This window comes from Cydia strobilella, chromosome 5, assembly GCF_947568885.1.
Source record: "Cydia strobilella chromosome 5, ilCydStro3.1, whole genome shotgun sequence".
NCBI lineage: Eukaryota > Metazoa > Arthropoda > Insecta > Lepidoptera > Tortricidae > Cydia > Cydia strobilella.
In genome coordinates, this window is record NC_086045.1 from 3,835,367 (window position 1) to 3,852,917 (window position 17,551).

At 41.3% G+C, this 17,551-nt stretch overlaps 3 protein-coding genes across 4 annotated transcripts in view; 1 reads left to right on the forward strand and 2 right to left on the reverse strand.

Annotated features, from left to right (window-relative positions):
• The window catches only part of LOC134741326 (CREB-binding protein-like), a 31,229-nt gene extending 28,704 nt beyond the window's left edge, over positions 1 to 2,525 (reverse strand). The window contains 1 exon segment of the mRNA XM_063674077.1: positions 1,960 to 2,525. Within this exon segment, the coding sequence (XP_063530147.1) occupies positions 1,960 to 2,044 (85 nt within the window). The 5' untranslated portion in view covers positions 2,045 to 2,525.
• A 2,902-nt stretch (positions 2,526 to 5,427) lies between these two features.
• Positions 5,428 to 7,941, reverse strand: LOC134741308 (probable arginine--tRNA ligase, mitochondrial). Of its 2 annotated transcripts, none has more exons than XM_063674055.1 (3): positions 7,800 to 7,941; positions 6,470 to 7,571; positions 5,428 to 5,993 (listed from the first exon to the last, which is right to left on the reverse strand). In XM_063674055.1, exons 1-3 carry the CDS (start codon positions 7,833 to 7,835, stop codon positions 5,494 to 5,496), a joined length of 1,638 nt encoding a protein of 545 aa, XP_063530125.1. In that variant the 5' UTR covers positions 7,836 to 7,941; the 3' UTR covers positions 5,428 to 5,493. The 2 variants fall into 2 exon arrangements, with proteins under 2 accessions (XP_063530125.1, XP_063530126.1); XM_063674056.1 differs by having other exon boundaries at positions 6,470 to 7,564; positions 7,800 to 7,916.
• A 449-nt stretch (positions 7,942 to 8,390) lies between these two features.
• LOC134741324 (WD repeat-containing protein 19) overlaps positions 8,391 to 17,551 on the forward strand; it is a 46,202-nt gene continuing 37,041 nt past the window's right edge. Inside the window, exons 1-9 of the mRNA XM_063674074.1 lie at positions 8,391 to 8,519; positions 8,730 to 8,887; positions 9,184 to 9,408; positions 10,499 to 10,709; positions 11,649 to 11,787; positions 12,367 to 12,508; positions 13,945 to 14,195; positions 14,476 to 14,696; positions 17,326 to 17,448. Of these exons, the coding sequence (XP_063530144.1) occupies positions 8,505 to 8,519; positions 8,730 to 8,887; positions 9,184 to 9,408; positions 10,499 to 10,709; positions 11,649 to 11,787; positions 12,367 to 12,508; positions 13,945 to 14,195; positions 14,476 to 14,696; positions 17,326 to 17,448 (1,485 nt within the window). The 5' untranslated portion in view covers positions 8,391 to 8,504. The remainder of the gene's footprint in view (positions 8,520 to 8,729; positions 8,888 to 9,183; positions 9,409 to 10,498; positions 10,710 to 11,648; positions 11,788 to 12,366; positions 12,509 to 13,944; positions 14,196 to 14,475; positions 14,697 to 17,325; positions 17,449 to 17,551) is intronic.

Below are 17,551 nucleotides of genomic sequence, written 5' to 3' on the forward strand. Positions count from 1 at the left end.
ATTTTACATAACATTTTTTTACTGTTATCAATAAGACACAACAGGGGCACAAAGCTAAAAAAAATTAAAAAACAACTGTTTGCCCTGCTTTGCATAACCATTCAGGTGGCAAATGTGTTGAGGTGTTAGTTACGATGACAACTTTTAGTTAATAATCTAAATTACAAAACCTGCCGCTCAAAAGGTAAGGTTAATCATTTAAAATTAATCTAAACACCCATCAAACATTAAAATTTATAAAATATATATTATACAAAATACATTCAACTGACATTTAGTCCCTTCTTTTCAGTTGAATATATAGGTAAATGTTAGTAGACAGCTTTTTGTGGAAATAATACACTTATTTAACATTCAGAAAATTAACACAAACTGCTGAAACAATTTTGATACTGCAAATCTTATTTAAGATGAATCCTTTTATACTATTTTTATGAATTGTTTATTGCAAATACATAAAGTATATTACGTGATCTTCTGTTGACATTTGTACTTTATTTGGACATTATTCATTTTACATGGAAATCCAATTGAGTTCAAATTTTTACAAATTGCACTTGATTTATGTAGAATTTGTTCACTATGCTTGGTTTTTGGAATGGACTTGCAAAAAGTCATTAGAAAACTATACATACATGCTTTATTTTTTAGTGAAATGAAAGATTTTTTAAAGAAAAAAGGAAAAGATAACAGCTTACTTTGCTCATACAATTTGTTAAATAATCTAATCATTTCATCACAGAATATAAGTTGCAACCATTCAATATAATTAAATAACATCACATAGTATTTTGTATAAAAGAAAGTACTTGTTGATATAAAGTAAAATTGGACAGTTAAAACAATTTCAGTATGAAAATAATTGAAGTATCATCCCAATTAACTAGATTCTGATTAAATTACAATTGTTACTGTTATATGTACTTGGTTTACAGACAAACTAAGCATCTAAATATTCTAAATTATGAATATTTGTGATGACAGAAACAAAGTATAACTTTTAATTTTATTGAATTGGGCATGTCAAGAAAAAAATTAAAAATTTATTTTATGATTTGTATTATTAGTATTCATTTTGTATAATAACATTTTTAAGGCTATTTTCTGATTATATACATATAAAAAAGACGTAAAAATTAAAAAGATTTGGTAAATTACACTTCCTAAAATGTTTACTAGTAACAAAATTTACTTTTGGATGTAAATAAATAAAGAAAAATGTTAGATAGTTTAACTAAACAATCAAGTTGACAGCATGTTTAACTAAGGTTATGTGGAAAAACAAGTTAAAATCATTTTGTTTTAAGTAATATTTTTAAAAATATTGAAAATTTAGGCAGATATATACTGATGTACCTCTTGAAAGTAACTTAATATACAATTATGTAGGTCAGCCAAAAATTTCAATGTTTTCAAATTTAATAGCAATAACTATTGTTTCCTAATGTACAGAAGGCTACAAGTAAGTAAATTATAGTTAGTTTCTCATACAAAAACATATTTTTCTTTAAGTATCACAATAAAAAGTATGAATTAGAAAAACATGTATCTTGAAAAATAAATAAAAACACTGGACTGGTTGATTCAGTGGCCCTGTAGTTATTATATATTATGAAAAACATTATTTAGATTCGTCTTATATCATTAAATTAGCTACGAACTGCACTGAATTTTATTAATTCCATTTTTCCCTATATTGTAAGGGTGCAAACATTTCATGTCTTAAGTTCAAAATGACACAAAATTGCTTGTGTAATAAAATAAGATACTATTCGGATTAATAAAGCAACGCAATTCTTCGCTTTATAAACTGTAGAACGATAAATACGACGCAACTTACGCTGCGAGGCGCTAACAAGAGCGCAGGCCGCAGACAAAATGTCAAAATTCACGGCAAGATTTTCATGACAGGTGTATTCCAACCCTCGAAAAACTGATTAAAAACATTAAAGTACTCACCTGCGGCGTCCGAGGGACCCTGGAAAGGGTCCCGGATCATTTTAGCCCGCTTGTTCGGCGGTTCATCCACATGATGATCGGCCATGGCTCTGTTTACTAAACGTAAGCCGTCGTCAATATTCGGCCCGCCGATTCAAAGAACACTTATATGTCTTATATTTTCAAGAAATAACATTTTAAAGCGATTTGTCATTCATTATAATGTAATTCACCCACATCCCGATCGTTCGATGTCCTTCGCACCATTGAAGGCACATATTAAAAATTCTCACTAAGTATTCGCCATTACAAAGCTCCGAATCGAAGAGCTACACAGACCCTCTCACCATCTTCCGTCGGAACTAGCACAATGAATGAAAACAATATCACCAGATTTTTGCCACTTTATAGAACTTATTTTAGCGATCCAACAACACGATTTCACTTAACACTTTAAAATGCACGGAATGGTATAGTTTATGATAAAATGATGTAAGAAAAAACAGAAAATTTACACGACAAATTCCGAAATTCTTCTCAGTCTCTCCAGCGCAAAATGGCGGCTGTTGATGAAAACTTTTTCTACGCTTGTCAGAAAATGTCGGCCTACAAAGCGAATACGCGCTGTGATTGGCTAATGCGTACCACGTGACTGCCGGAAGTGAAGATTTGACGCAGAATCGGTCCGATTATTCTGACGTCACCGCGTCCAAATCCGAAGTTTCCCGAAGAAATACGAAGATATAAAACTTAAAAATAAGAGAAAGATTAAAGAAAATGTTAAAAATATTGTTATTATTAACATAAGATATATTATTTTAATTTAAAGTAATATGTGTGGGCTATGGTTTACCTCTAAGTATTGTAAAAGTTATTATTTGATGAGCAAGGTTAGATCTTTTAAAAGTTCCCGCCACATTGGGAGTGGTCATCATCGATACGACGTGTCTACTTGTCTAGAGGTTACCACAGACAATTGTTTTTTTTTTTTTTGGCATAGCACAATCATCAAACATCAATTAGGCCTCATACGCACTAGCGCTCTAAGCGCTTTTGCAACGCGCGTTAAAAAAGCGTTCGAATGACACAAATGGATACACAACGGACATTACAAAATTTTTAGGATTAAGTTTAGACCATAAGTTGACGTGGAAAAATCAAATTGAAATTGTATGCAATAAGCTTAGCAGATTTTCTTATGCATTGTATAATCTAAGTAAAAGAGTCAACGAGTCTGCTTTACTGACTGCCTACCATGCATACGTAACATCAACACTGAGATATGGCGTCATGTTCTGGGGAAATTCCACTGATCGCGAGGCTGCTTTTAAGGCGCAAAAAAAATGTTTAAGATCAGTTTGTAGATTACAATTAATGGAAACCTGTAAACCACATTTCATTAGGTTCAATATACTAACCCTGCCATGTCTATACATTTTTGAAACTGCGGTTTACATTAAAAACAACATCGATCAATTTTCAATATTTAAAAGTGCTCGCAGATGCGAAAAAATTTACATCCAATCCGTGAACTCGGCTTTGCTTGCTAAAAGTATCTTTGGGATGGCACCCAAAATATACAATAAGTTGCCAAAACATATTATTGCAATAGATAATGTAACTGAATTTAAGAAATGCCTGTATGACTTTTTGGTACAAAAAGCATACTATTCGATAATGGAATATTTACTCGACATATTTTGAATTTAATTTGTTTTAGTTTTAAGTACACTCTTAGTTTATAATTCAATTAATTTAATTTTCAATTTAGTACACTCTTATTTTGTTTGACATTTAACATATTACTTTCGTTTGACATCTGTTATAATTAGTGCATGCTCCATCTCTTCTTGTTTATATTTGTATGCCAAATGGCAAAACATAGTGAAACATAAATTATTGTATAAGTACTATATTTAACCTATGTTTACAAATAAATAAATTTTGATTTTTATTTTGATTTTGATTTTTGTGTATTTTATTCACACGATGGCGCTGGCGCTTTTTTATCAAGCGTTGTTGGATTTTCGACTGTAACCGTTGGCCGTTAAATCGAATTTAGCGTACGGACGGATTCAAACGCTTTTTTAACGCGCGTTGTATTAGCGCTCGTGAAAACGAGGCCTTAATCGCAATCAAGTAGTAGAACAAAAACCAAATTAAAACATTTTTAAGAATTAAGATAATTCCTGATACTTCACCTAAATTACTAATCCAGCCTAATAAACTAATATTAAGGCTTTATATTGCTAACATAAGGCTGTAAGATATGAATACTCAAAAAACAATACACTCCTTTTTTGGACAGTCGGGTAATAAATATACATTTCATAATTTTCGTTTATTTATTTAATAATATACAACGTGTCCTAGAAAAAACGGATAAAATTAAGCGATCATAAGGAAAAAGTACAAGTTCTTTTATAAATAACTATATCGAAAAATATGAAACGTGAAACCCATAATAATCTTTGATAATTTATGCTAAGAATTTTATTGCTTTATCTATTATTGATAAGTATAGATAAGAGTCGTGCAATATATTGGGCCCCATACATTCCACGACTCTTCTCTTTCCGCACAGACTCTAGGATCGGGTTTTTTCTTATTGCTGATGTTATACTATTAATATAGTCTGATAAACAACTTGTCAATCAGTTAGACCAGGAAAATTATACTCATCCCTTTCTTTTGGGTGCTAGCAGACTACTAGTACTAGCGTAAAACAAAGACAGTATGATTTTCTCTACCTATGTTTGAAATGAGACCGTACTGGGCCAAATTATAGTCTGTTAAACAACTTTGTCAGTACAAAAAGGCGCGAAATTCAAATTTTCTATGAGACGATAACTCTTTACGCCTACATTTTTTAAATTTGCCTCTGTTTTCCACTGACGGAAATGGCTTGACAGAGTATACATTTTTTGCCGCTTTTTACTGACGGAAATGGCTTGACAGACTATATATAAAATGAAATAAATGTCATATACTTACTAGGAAAAAGTGACCAAGGCCTCCCCAGGCTGGAATCGAACCAGCGTCCTCTGCTATCCTCAGCTGCTATCGCGGCATGCTATAGTTTGTCAAAGGAGTGTCTCATTTCAAACATAGACAGAGAGAATACTTCTTTGTCTTACACTAGTACTATAGCACCCAAAAGAAAAGGATGAGTATAGTTTTTTTTGTTCTTATTTACTGACAATTTGGTTTGAACAACGTATGATTCTCTCTATGTTTGAAATGAGACAATCCTTTGACAAACTATATAAAAAAAACTTTAGAACTTGTTTCTTCCACTTTTCATTGTCTATGGTTATTACCTTCTGCTCTACTTCCGAACCGATACGTCTCCATTCGTTCGTTTTTAGCGCGTTGCGCTTGCGCGGGAAACAATATATGTAGATAAAAGGATAAAAGTTCTATTATAAACAGGTATTCTATAAGGTTTTTGATATCCAAGGAAGTAATATGAAATGCCAAATATTTTTTTTATAGTTTTAATAACTTTCACTAAATAAATATCCTAACTACTACTACTTGCAATACAAATCACAGCTACATTTTATGTAATGGCCTGACCCCAAGAATCTCCAAGCCAGTCTTAACAACTAATCGCGCAGAATGAAAAACGAGAAGCCTTTGCCCAGCCACGTCGGCGTCAACGTTTCTCACTTTCAGTTCGTTAAACATTCTATTTACATGTCGCGCCAAACGAAACAGATAGCTCACTATGACACACGCCTCATATTCCGTATACGACCTATTTAGAACGGTTTCGAATTTCGCCAGCTCTGCCACAACGTCGCCTATTACTTGCTCGGATATGAGACGCGGCTCGCATGTCTCTGGTATCGCTATACCGCAGTTTTGTTCCAAGCTCCAAAGTCGACAGTGAAGGTACTGCAGTTTGATACCACTGTCTCCTTCACTCTGTAGGGCTCTGTCCCAATCGAAAGTATAGTCTCTCAGTCTTTTTTGTTTCAAGTCATTGATAACTACTGCTGTAGTACCAAGGATGTCACATGTTTCATCATTCAATGCTGCAGTCCTTGTGTCTGAAAAATAAACTTTAATGTAGTAATTGAAAAAATACATATATAGTTATTTGTTTTACAAGGGAGCAAAGTTCTCGTTTAAGCTCTGGTGCTAATAGTGATAGAGTGGAATGTATTGGGCCCTATACATTACATAACTCTTCTCTTTTCGCACAGACTCTCCCCGAGCAAGCATAAGATCCCAAAATTGAGTGAAACACAAAAATTTTCACCACACCAACACAAGGAAAATACTAACTGGAAAATATCAAACAAAATCGAAGCAAATGAATTCAAAATGAATGAATGAACTATTTATCATGTGAAATCATTTGGTCATCATTTGAAAGTAAATTCTACTAGCAAAAATAAGAAAACAAATCAAAATTTGCATTTGATTAACTTTCTTATCAGTTTTTGAACAATCAAGAAAGCATTTACTAGCTGGTGTGGTGAAAAAAAAAAAAATACAAATTTCTCTGAGCACAATCAATTACTTTTTGATTCCTTCTGCTGCTCATACATCTTGTTCTTAGCTTCATCTAGAATGTTACTTAAGAATACCACATTGCCTGATCTAGTGCTCATTCCCTTAATTCTGCCAAACTTTATATGCTTGCAACCATTTACTAGGTCACTATTAACTTGTTTCACTATCTCAAATAGTGTTGCAAAATGATCTGTCTGTGCGTTGTCTACTATGTACAACATTTCATTGAATTTGTATTTGATGTATCGGTGTAGAAGCCCTGCAATGTCTCTGGACATGTATAGTGTTGAATTGTCACTTTTTAATACAGTAACATTCTTATTATTTACTGTGACCACCTTTTTGCCTTCATCATCAGTATGTAGAATATTCAGTCTTTCCAAAGTTTCCATTATGCCTTTAATAGCCTTGGCATTATAGTCGGATTCCCAGAGATATTCATCAAATTGTATACCCAATCTTTGATAAACTTTTTCTAATTCCTGAACTGTGACTTCCCTAATTTTCTTCCAATTACCCAAGTCTTCCTGTCCTTGTTCAATGTTAGTGAAATAACGTCTAGCCTCTTCGCGCACATTCTCATCCGTGGAAGCTAATTTATTAGCATACACATAAGCTTCATACAATTTCTCTATTGGCTTATCTTTAATATCATCTAAGTTTAGTTGTCTTGCTTTGAGGCCATACTGAAGTAAACCAAATTGCGTGCCCCAGTCACCCAAGTAGTTTATTCTAGTGACATCATTGTTGTAGTATTTATTGATGTTTGCAATGAAATTGCCAATAATAGTGGATCTTAGGTGTCCAACATGGAACGGTTTCGCGATATTTGGAGAGCTGAAATCTAAAACTACTTTCTTTGGCTTGGTATCATGTTGTATATCTTTAGATATTATTCCTTCAATTATGGACTGAATAAAATCATCTCGTCTGACATACAGTTGTATATATTCAGATTTGTTGAATGTGTATTTATCATCAGTCAGTTCAGCAGCTGTTGCTTCTTGGATTGGTAGTTTTACAAGGAAATTGTTTTCGTTATGTCTGTATGTTACCTGCATATTTTTAACATTTCTTGACATTAAGTTCTGGTTAAGTCTGTCTGTGAACTAAAAACATTTTGTTTAACTTTAGTGAAATTAACAGTTTAGAATTGTAGATAGTATTTTATTTTGGTATTTACTGTCTCACTTAAGAAATGTAATAATATAATAATGTAGTTCACTGGCGGAATGTGCGATAATTATATAAAGCATAATTATAATTTAATAACATAATAACATTTTAACTTTTAGGCTAAATAACAAGGTTAACCCAAACAAGTAGTATCGTTTTACCTTCTCTAATAGAAGACATCTTAATTTTGTAGTCATTTTCAAAGTTAATGATTCGACACAGCTTAATGCTGAAATTATTGAATATTTATTGTATTAGAAAATAGTCTTTCAAAAAAAAAGCAATAAAGAAATTACAAATGCTATTTTACGTTACTGCTGGTTAATCAAAATCAGTTTTGCCATTGCAGATTGAACATTGGGACGCTTTAATATAGTTGATTTCACTTCAAAATAATACTATAAAACGTAAATAAAGTTCCTACCTACTTAACCTTACTCAATCAAACTGTCACAAGTGTCACTGTGTCACAGCTGTCATAGTGGCAGATTCGATGATTTGTTTGAGTTATGCATAAATATGCTACTTACGTTCCTTATATCTAGTATTAAATATAGTCTATTGTTGTTGTTTAGTTTAAAATAATGAATTTAGATTTAGACTTACACTAAAACAAAGAATATAATACTCACTAGGAGCACTAAAAGCAAAATGAAGTGTCTTTTTATGAACTCTTGACATCAGAAGAAGTCGCTGGGGTCATCGTTGCCTAGCAGCGGATGGCTACAACAATGACCGTTTGACAGTTGTTAAGTTTATTAATAGCTTGGTCCGAACATTCCAAGTTTCTGAAATAAGTTGTTTATTTATTCACATTATGAATTAAACTAAGTTACTATATATCCTTAAGGGAAAGGGGTATAAAAATGACCGCTCCAAAGGTTAGTGTTTATTTTTAAATATATCTTAAAATTTTAGCGTTATAGTTCGATTGTAATACCACTTATTACTTAATTATTCACTAGATTTCCATCCATAATGTGTTTAAATGTAATCTGTTAAACCAGTAGAACATAGGTAAGTATATTTGAATTATATTTTTAGTAATTAAATTAACAAGGATAGCATCATGAAATACAACTTGTTTCCAGCTATTATATACGATAGAGCAGCCCCATGGGTTGGGCGAGTTGTATTTCGCGTGGCAGAAGGGCGAAGGCCGGTCTCTGCTGGCGACTACGGGGACGGATGCTACAGTGGCCATACATGACCGCAGTGGGCAGCTGATGGAACGCATGAAGTTGCAAGGGTATGTTTTTATAATAACTTTAGGAAGAAGGAAAATTAAATTTGCTCCTACTAAATATAACATTTATGCAACATTTCTATTACTTTATGGCAGCTGAGTATTTGTAGCACTATTTGTATTTATTTTTTGTAGAGATGTTCTATATAAATTTCAATGTCCATTTAGTTTTTTCTCAAACATTTTGTATAGGTACACAAACTTAAGTTTTTTAACAATTTTGGAAATAGTAAACAACTTTTCAAATACCCTTAAATATTTTTAATACAAATTAATACAATTCCCATTTTTCTGTTCAGCCTATGTGCCGGTATGGAATGGGACAATGATGGGGACTACCTAGCGGCAATAACTCCAAACACAAACTCTGTGCTACTCTGGGAATGCCACTCCAACAAGCGGCTGAATGTGGAAACAGGGCTTCGGGAGGCACCTTCCTGCCTCGCCTGGGGTTATGGTGAACCAATGCTCGCTATTGGCACGCAGAAAGGAAATCTCGCTTTGTATAATCATCATACTACAAAGTAAGTTTTTCGTTTTTCGTTTTGATTCTTGCATTAAATATACTTGTTGTTTTTATAGGTCTAAATATAACCCATTTTTTGTGACCATCAAATGTGTAAAGCTTGCGGTTGTTTGCGATGCGACAAGTCTTACAAGGGCATTCTACTCTAACGAAATGGTGATGTGATATAGTTAATAAGTTAATAGCTATAAAAATAGACAAATGCCCTTGTACCTTTATAATAAGTTAACCTGGGTGCAAAGCTCCAGGTCCGCAGTGGTCAGGTCCTCCAAAGTTTTACTGCTTGTCTGTCCTGTACACTAATCAGCCGCATTTCACGGCAGTTTTCGATATGCCGCTACCAAATGCTGGAAAAACCTGTCTCCACCTATTCGATTGTCGAATGATGTTTTTCAAGGCTCAACTAAAAACCTAATGGCAGCAACTATACCTTTTTTATTTTTCTGAATTACTTTCTTCTTTTTCACGCACTAGGCAAAATTTAACCTGTTTAAACCTAGTGACAGCAGTAGTCTAGACACCTAACCTAAATTGTAATTTTTTACTCGTTTTTATTGTTGTTTTTTCTTCTTTTTGTGTTCTTATTAATGTTAGTCATAAGACTCATAAGTTATAAGTTAGGTCCCTCGAATATCAGCGCCGCGGCATTACGCTGAGCCCTTTTTTCGTCCATTCCTTTTATACCCTCTCCTATATAATCAACCATGATGTGACGTAAATAAATGAATTATATTTTATTTTATTCTGGTCTGTTCTGTTCTATTCTAGATATAGATACTATATATACATTAAACAAAATCTATGAAAAAACCATCTTTTAATCATTTAAATCTCATTTTAGAAGAGATAACATACGAAAAATTTTAAGTGTATTTTTTATTACTCCAAGTTGTTATTATTATTATGCAATTTATGCATGATAAGGCTGGCTGTCGATTGCCTGTTACGCTTATTCAGCCCGATTTCCTGGGGTTGGAGCTTCCCATCCTCCCCACTCTTCATCATGTTTTATGAATTTAATGCATAGATTGATTGCTAATTTTCGTTCATTTAAATGGTAAACATAATTCAGCATGTTTTTTTTTCAGGCGCATACCAATCATAGGCAAGCACACAAAGAAAATCACGAGCGCAGCGTGGAACAAGGACAACATTCTCGTACTGGCGTCGGAGGACAAGAGTCTGTCCATCAACAACGCGGACGGGGACACGCTGCGGGTCATCTCCCTGCGGGACACGCCCAACGACCTGCAGTGCTCCGAGATGAAGGCCGACGAGCGCGTGCCGGGCGAGAACACGGTAAGGTCAACCGGGATAAATGCTTCACTTGTGGTAAACGCGTCTATTGAACATATCATCGAAAAGCAACATATTATAACTATTATAGCTGTCTACATTAAAGGTTTGGTGACCATAGATATTGACCTTAACGTATACACATAAAGTTGATTTTTGTTTTGTGTAATAAGAAAACAGATTACACGTAAAAAATAATATTAAAAAACTAAAGAAATAAGACCGATCGATGGTATGAAATGCCTTCATGGGTGATATTTGTTATTTAGCTATTGGTTTTTCCCTCCACAACAGAGCAATACAGCATTTTTGTAATTAAAAATGGGTTAGTTACACACTCAAGCTTCGTACTGAACTAACAATTAGCCTCATGCATGAAGTTTATATTTGAACGAAATATGTTTTATTCGGATGTTTGTTACTGTTATATCATGTTACAAATGCATTTCCGTTTTTAAATTACCATTTAATTACTTAAAATTATAAATAAAAAGTACAAAAATTTGCCCGCGAAAAGCTAGTGAGCGAAACGCACGAACAGCCACGTGACGTCACGCGTTCGACAGATTAGTGTCATTAGTAGCAAACGTCAGTTGGGCCGCCCAACGTGTGACGTCATCACGCTCTGTCGAATTCGCGCCAATGAGCGTTTCAACCGCTCAAAAAATTTCAACATTTTAAATATTTTTTAATAAAATAATGTTAAGGTTTACAAAAGTATTTTTATCATTTCCGGTGTTCCAACGATATAAATTATGAATCCAAAAATAAAAATAAATTCATGCATGGAGCTAATTGTCTGTGATCAGATTGCGTTTAACTTATCTAATCATGCCACACACCTCAAGCTTACGTTATTTGTTTCCTGTGTGCTTTGCCCGTATGTTACTACTTCTGAACCAGTCCATGTAATGAAAGAAGATGCAACTGTTTTTTTTCCAGATCAGCCTGGTAGTAGGCAAACGGACATTGTACCTGTACAACCTACTGAATCCGGATAATCCTATAGAACTAGCTTTCCAACAGCGATATGGCGCCATCGTCGCCTACAAGTGGTACGGGGACGGATATATTCTTATAGGTAACTAGCGACCCGCCCCGGCTTCGCACGGGTGCAATGCTGATTTATTATACATATAAACCTTCCTCTTGAATCACTCTATCTATTTAAAAAAAAACGCATCAAAATCCGTTGCGTAGTTTTAAAGATCTAAGCATACATAAGCACAGACATCCATCCAGACAGTAGGAAGCGACTTTGTTTTATACTGCGTAGTGATTACGAAATTTAATTTACTAATTACATCTTTACTCATCTCATCCAGAAATTATGTAACTTTTCTATAAGTCGATCACACAGAGTGTACTTAATCATATTATATCATATTCGGACTTTGCGGTTGATTTTCGACCGACTATTTACTTGGTATTTACTCAAGTTGCTACTATAAATAAACTGCTATTATATATGGCACACTTATGTACGTGTATTCATTTAAATACTCTTCATTTGAATCAGAAACACCTTGGATTTTTTTTTACATTTTATTTTGCTGGGAGTTGAGGGGTTAATAATTCGTCACACTTTACTCTATACATATTTTAAGACCTATAAAAGTCTACCGGTTTTTCTTCATTGTTCTATTTCCTCTTTCTCCAGGGTTCAGTGCGGGCTTCGTCATAGCCATATCGACCCACATCAAAGAGGTGGGTGAGGAGTTATTCCAAGTGAGGAACCACAAGGAAACGCTGACAGATGTCGCCGTGTTCAACGGGCAAGCCGCTTCCTGTGGCGACAGCCAGTGAGTTTTAATACTTTTATCTAATTTAGCACTTCAATCTGTCAATTATTTAAATACTACGTCGATGGCAAACAGGCATACGGCCCGCCTAATAGTAAGCAGTCTCTGTAACCTATGTACGCCTGCAACTCCAGAGGACTTACATGCGCATGCGCGTTGCTAACCCTAACACTGCACCCTCGTTGAGCTCTCTCAACCTTACTCACCGGCAAAAACACAAAACTATGAGTAGGCTCTAGTGTTATTTGGCTGCGGTTTTCTGTAAGGTGGAGATACTTCCCCAGTTGGGCTCTGTTCTAGATCTGGAATGACATCCGCTGTGCTGTGCCCTACCGCACAAAGCGTGATGACATTCACAGTGCCCATAGTATTCAGTCATATTTCGCGCCTCAACTTCCAGTTCGGATATAAGGTCCTTGAGATAAAGAAAACGCGACTTCATTAAAACCTTGAGCACATGATGTGACCACGACCTTTCTTTTATGACATCTGTATAATTTTTGTAACACGCAGATACGTCTGCGAGCGATATTATCAAAACTAGTGGATCTGTGACCTGTAGACATCGCGATAAGCTTCATAAGCTTAAAAAACAGGCGAAGTGCAAGGCGTTCCGTACCATTACGCAAAAAATCGTCAAAAAAATCACGTTTGGTTGTATGGGAGCCCCATTTAAATATTTATTTTATTCTGTTTTTAATATTTGTTGTTATAGCGGCATCAGAGATACATCAGCTGTGAAAATTTCAACTGTCTATCTATCATGGTTCATGAGATACAGCCTGGTGAAAGACAGACGGACAGATGAACAGTGGAGTCTTAGTAATAGGGTCCCGCTTTTACCCTTTGGGTACGGAACCCTAAACATGCAAAAATAAAAAAATACTTCGTTAAGTCATTAAGTCTAAGTGACATAGACCCCACTGGCATTTAAGTTCTTTATGCCAATTTCTACTATATAATTTTTTCCAATAAATTCTATTTGACTACATAACCTACACACAAATTGTGCTAAATATTTAAATGGTAAACATATAAAAAAAGTCGTTAAAATGCACTTATTAAAAACTAACGACACAAGCTATGTATACTAAGAATCATACTTATGATAAGATATAGGATATAATATTGTTTTTCTTTATGTTATTCTCGAACTCCCCATCGGCACACAGACCTCCATAAGGTTTTGCCTACGGTGGGTCTTATAATAATCTAACAAACAGTAATTTGTTTCCTTATTCAATAAAAAAAAAAATTTTTTTTACAAGAATCGGTTCAAAAATTCGACCTGTAGAGGAGAACATCCGGACATACGAAAGCATTTTTGCCCAAGCTGAAACGGAGACCTTCGCTAACGCTCGATCAATGAAAGGAATCTTGCCCGAAGCGGTGATTCTTTCCATTATTCTTTTAATTTAAAAATGTATCTGTGTCAGTTTGAAGCTGATATCAGTGTGGAACAACGGCGAAGTCTCCGGGTCAGTGTTACCCCCCGGCGGCGCCGAGCGCTGCGCCTGGAGCTCCGACGGCCGCCTCCTGGCCACCGCCGGCCGCGCCTACCTCAACGTCTACGTGACAACCCTGCCGGCCTTGCATGCGGCCTATGGCACTAGGGCCGTCACACTCACGAGCTTGTCTGAGGCTACGCTGTACCAGTGTATCCCCGTCGGCGATGAGGAGGCTAAATGTGAGTATTACTTATTTTTATTTTCAATTTAACCGGTTAATTTCGTTCCGCAAAAACCGAAAGACGAACGAATTTGGCAGAAAATGGTATCTCAACAGAACAGTTCTCAAACGTAAACGAAATCTCTTTGGTTCCCGGGTGAATGAACGGAAATGGTTTGAAAAATAAATTGGTTTCTGAGCCCCGAGGGTAATCGAAATTTCGTTATTTGCCTCTCTGTAGCTCTTGCATATTGCATAGAGAGGCGGACGGAGCCCTATGAGTGAAGTACTTGTTCTAGCGGAGCCAAGTGTACTAGCGACGTACGCGCTGCCCCTCGAGCCACAACTCCTGGCGCTAGGCGCCTCACACATTATATGCGCTCGCGACGCGCACGCCTGGCTGTACCCGCTCGGCGGCGGCGTGCCCGTGCAGCGGCAGCACCCCGCCGCCGTGGACGCGCTGCGCGCCGCCGGGGAGTACTGTGCCGCGCTGAGCGCCGGCCGCGCCCTGCTGCACGCGGTGAGTGTACAAGGTCATCACACCCCGCTCGGTGTACCGTGCCTGCAGCGGCAGCACCCCGCCGCCGTGGACGCGCTGCGCGCCGCCGGGGAGTACTGTGCCGCGCTGAGCGCCGGCCGCGCCCTGCTGCACGCGGTGAGTGTACAAGGTCATCACACCCCGCTCGGTGTACCGTGCCTGCAGCGGCAGCACCCCGCCGCCGTGGACGCGCTGCGCGCCGCCGGGGAGTACTGTGCCGCGCTGAGCGCCGGCCGCGCCCTGCTGCACGCGGTGAGTGTACAAGGTCATCACACCCCGCTCGGTGTACCGTGCCTGCAGCGGCAGCACCCCGCCGCCGTGGACGCGCTGCGCGCCGCCGGGGAGTACTGTGCCGCGCTGAGCGCCGGCCGCGCCCTGCTGCACGCGGTGAGTGTACAAGGTCATCACACCCCGCTCGGTGTACCGTGCCTGCAGCGGCAGCACCCCGCCGCCGTGGACGCGCTGCGCGCCGCCGGGGAGTACTGTGCCGCGCTGAGCGCCGGCCGCGCCCTGCTGCACGCGGTGAGTGTACAAGGTCATCACACCCCGCTCGGTGTACCGTGCCTGCAGCGGCAGCACCCCGCCGCCGTGGACGCGCTGCGCGCCGCCGGGGAGTACTGTGCCGCGCTGAGCGCCGGCCGCGCCCTGCTGCACGCGGTGAGTGTACAAGGTCATCACACCCCGCTCGGTGTACCGTGCCTGCAGCGGCAGCACCCCGCCGCCGTGGACGCGCTGCGCGCCGCCGGGGAGTACTGTGCCGCGCTGAGCGCCGGCCGCGCCCTGCTGCACGCGGTGAGTGTACAAGGTCATCACACCCCGCTCGGTGTACCGTGCCTGCAGCGGCAGCACCCCGCCGCCGTGGACGCGCTGCGCGCCGCCGGGGAGTACTGTGCCGCGCTGAGCGCCGGCCGCGCCCTGCTGCACGCGGTGAGTGTACAAGGTCATCACACCCCGCTCGGTGTACCGTGCCTGCAGCGGCAGCACCCCGCCGCCGTGGACGCGCTGCGCGCCGCCGGGGAGTACTGTGCCGCGCTGAGCGCCGGCCGCGCCCTGCTGCACGCGGTGAGTGTACAAGGTCATCACACCCCGCTCGGTGTACCGTGCCTGCAGCGGCAGCACCCCGCCGCCGTGGACGCGCTGCGCGCCGCCGGGGAGTACTGTGCCGCGCTGAGCGCCGGCCGCGCCCTGCTGCACGCGGTGAGTGTACAAGGTCATCACACCCCGCTCGGTGTACCGTGCCTGCAGCGGCAGCACCCCGCCGCCGTGGACGCGCTGCGCGCCGCCGGGGAGTACTGTGCCGCGCTGAGCGCCGGCCGCGCCCTGCTGCACGCGGTGAGTGTACAAGGTCATCACACCCCGCTCGGTGTACCGTGCCTGCAGCGGCAGCACCCCGCCGCCGTGGACGCGCTGCGCGCCGCCGGGGAGTACTGTGCCGCGCTGAGCGCCGGCCGCGCCCTGCTGCACGCGGTGAGTGTACAAGGTCATCACACCCCGCTCGGTGTACCGTGCCTGCAGCGGCAGCACCCCGCCGCCGTGGACGCGCTGCGCGCCGCCGGGGAGTACTGTGCCGCGCTGAGCGCCGGCCGCGCCCTGCTGCACGCGGTGAGTGTACAAGGTCATCACACCCCGCTCGGTGTACCGTGCCTGCAGCGGCAGCACCCCGCCGCCGTGGACGCGCTGCGCGCCGCCGGGGAGTACTGTGCCGCGCTGAGCGCCGGCCGCGCCCTGCTGCACGCGGTGAGTGTACAAGGTCATCACACCCCGCTCGGTGTACCGTGCCTGCAGCGGCAGCACCCCGCCGCCGTGGACGCGCTGCGCGCCGCCGGGGAGTACTGTGCCGCGCTGAGCGCCGGCCGCGCCCTGCTGCACGCGGTGAGTGTACAAGGTCATCACACCCCGCTCGGTGTACCGTGCCTGCAGCGGCAGCACCCCGCCGCCGTGGACGCGCTGCGCGCCGCCGGGGAGTACTGTGCCGCGCTGAGCGCCGGCCGCGCCCTGCTGCACGCGGTGAGTGTACAAGGTCATCACACCCCGCTCGGTGTACCGTGCCTGCAGCGGCAGCACCCCGCCGCCGTGGACGCGCTGCGCGCCGCCGGGGAGTACTGTGCCGCGCTGAGCGCCGGCCGCGCCCTGCTGCACGCGGTGAGTGTACAAGGTCATCACACCCCGCTCGGTGTACCGTGCCTGCAGCGGCAGCACCCCGCCGCCGTGGACGCGCTGCGCGCCGCCGGGGAGTACTGTGCCGCGCTGAGCGCCGGCCGCGCCCTGCTGCACGCGGTGAGTGTACAAGGTCATCACACCCCGCTCGGTGTACCGTGCCTGCAGCGGCAGCACCCCGCCGCCGTGGACGCGCTGCGCGCCGCCGGGGAGTACTGTGCCGCGCTGAGCGCCGGCCGCGCCCTGCTGCACGCGGTGAGTGTACAAGGTCATCACACCCCGCTCGGTGTACCGTGCCTGCAGCGGCAGCACCCCGCCGCCGTGGACGCGCTGCGCGCCGCCGGGGAGTACTGTGCCGCGCTGAGCGCCTTGTATAATGTCGCCTTGTACAAAGTAAGTGCACGCGATTAGGTCCCGTTTAGTTTTAAAATTATAAATAAACTTTTGTCGGCAGATCGAGCCCATGGAGCCCGAGAACGCAGAACGGGACTCCATAACGTTCCCTGAGCCTCACATGCAAGATGCCGTCATCACGGACATACAACTTACCAGCGATTTCTTCATATTCGTCACTGACGTAAGTAAGGGTGGACCTGTCCAATTTCTTTGTCCAATGTGCATTGCGTCTCACTCTCTCACTAAGCAAAATGTGAGACGCAAATAGCCCTTAACACAACAAA

Excerpts from the sequence above, each read along its gene's own strand:
- LOC134741308 (XM_063674055.1), bottom strand. The coding sequence starts at position 7,835 with ATGACTACAAAATTAAGATGTCTTCTATTAGAGAAG. Across the intron at positions 7,572-7,799 it reads GATGTCTTCTATTAGAGAAG|TTCACAGACAGACTTAACCA; the intron begins GTAAAACGATAC and ends AAATGTTTTTAG. Across the intron at positions 5,994-6,469 it reads GCAGCAGAAGGAATCAAAAA|ACACAAGGACTGCAGCATTG; the intron begins GTAATTGATTGT and ends TTTATTTTTCAG.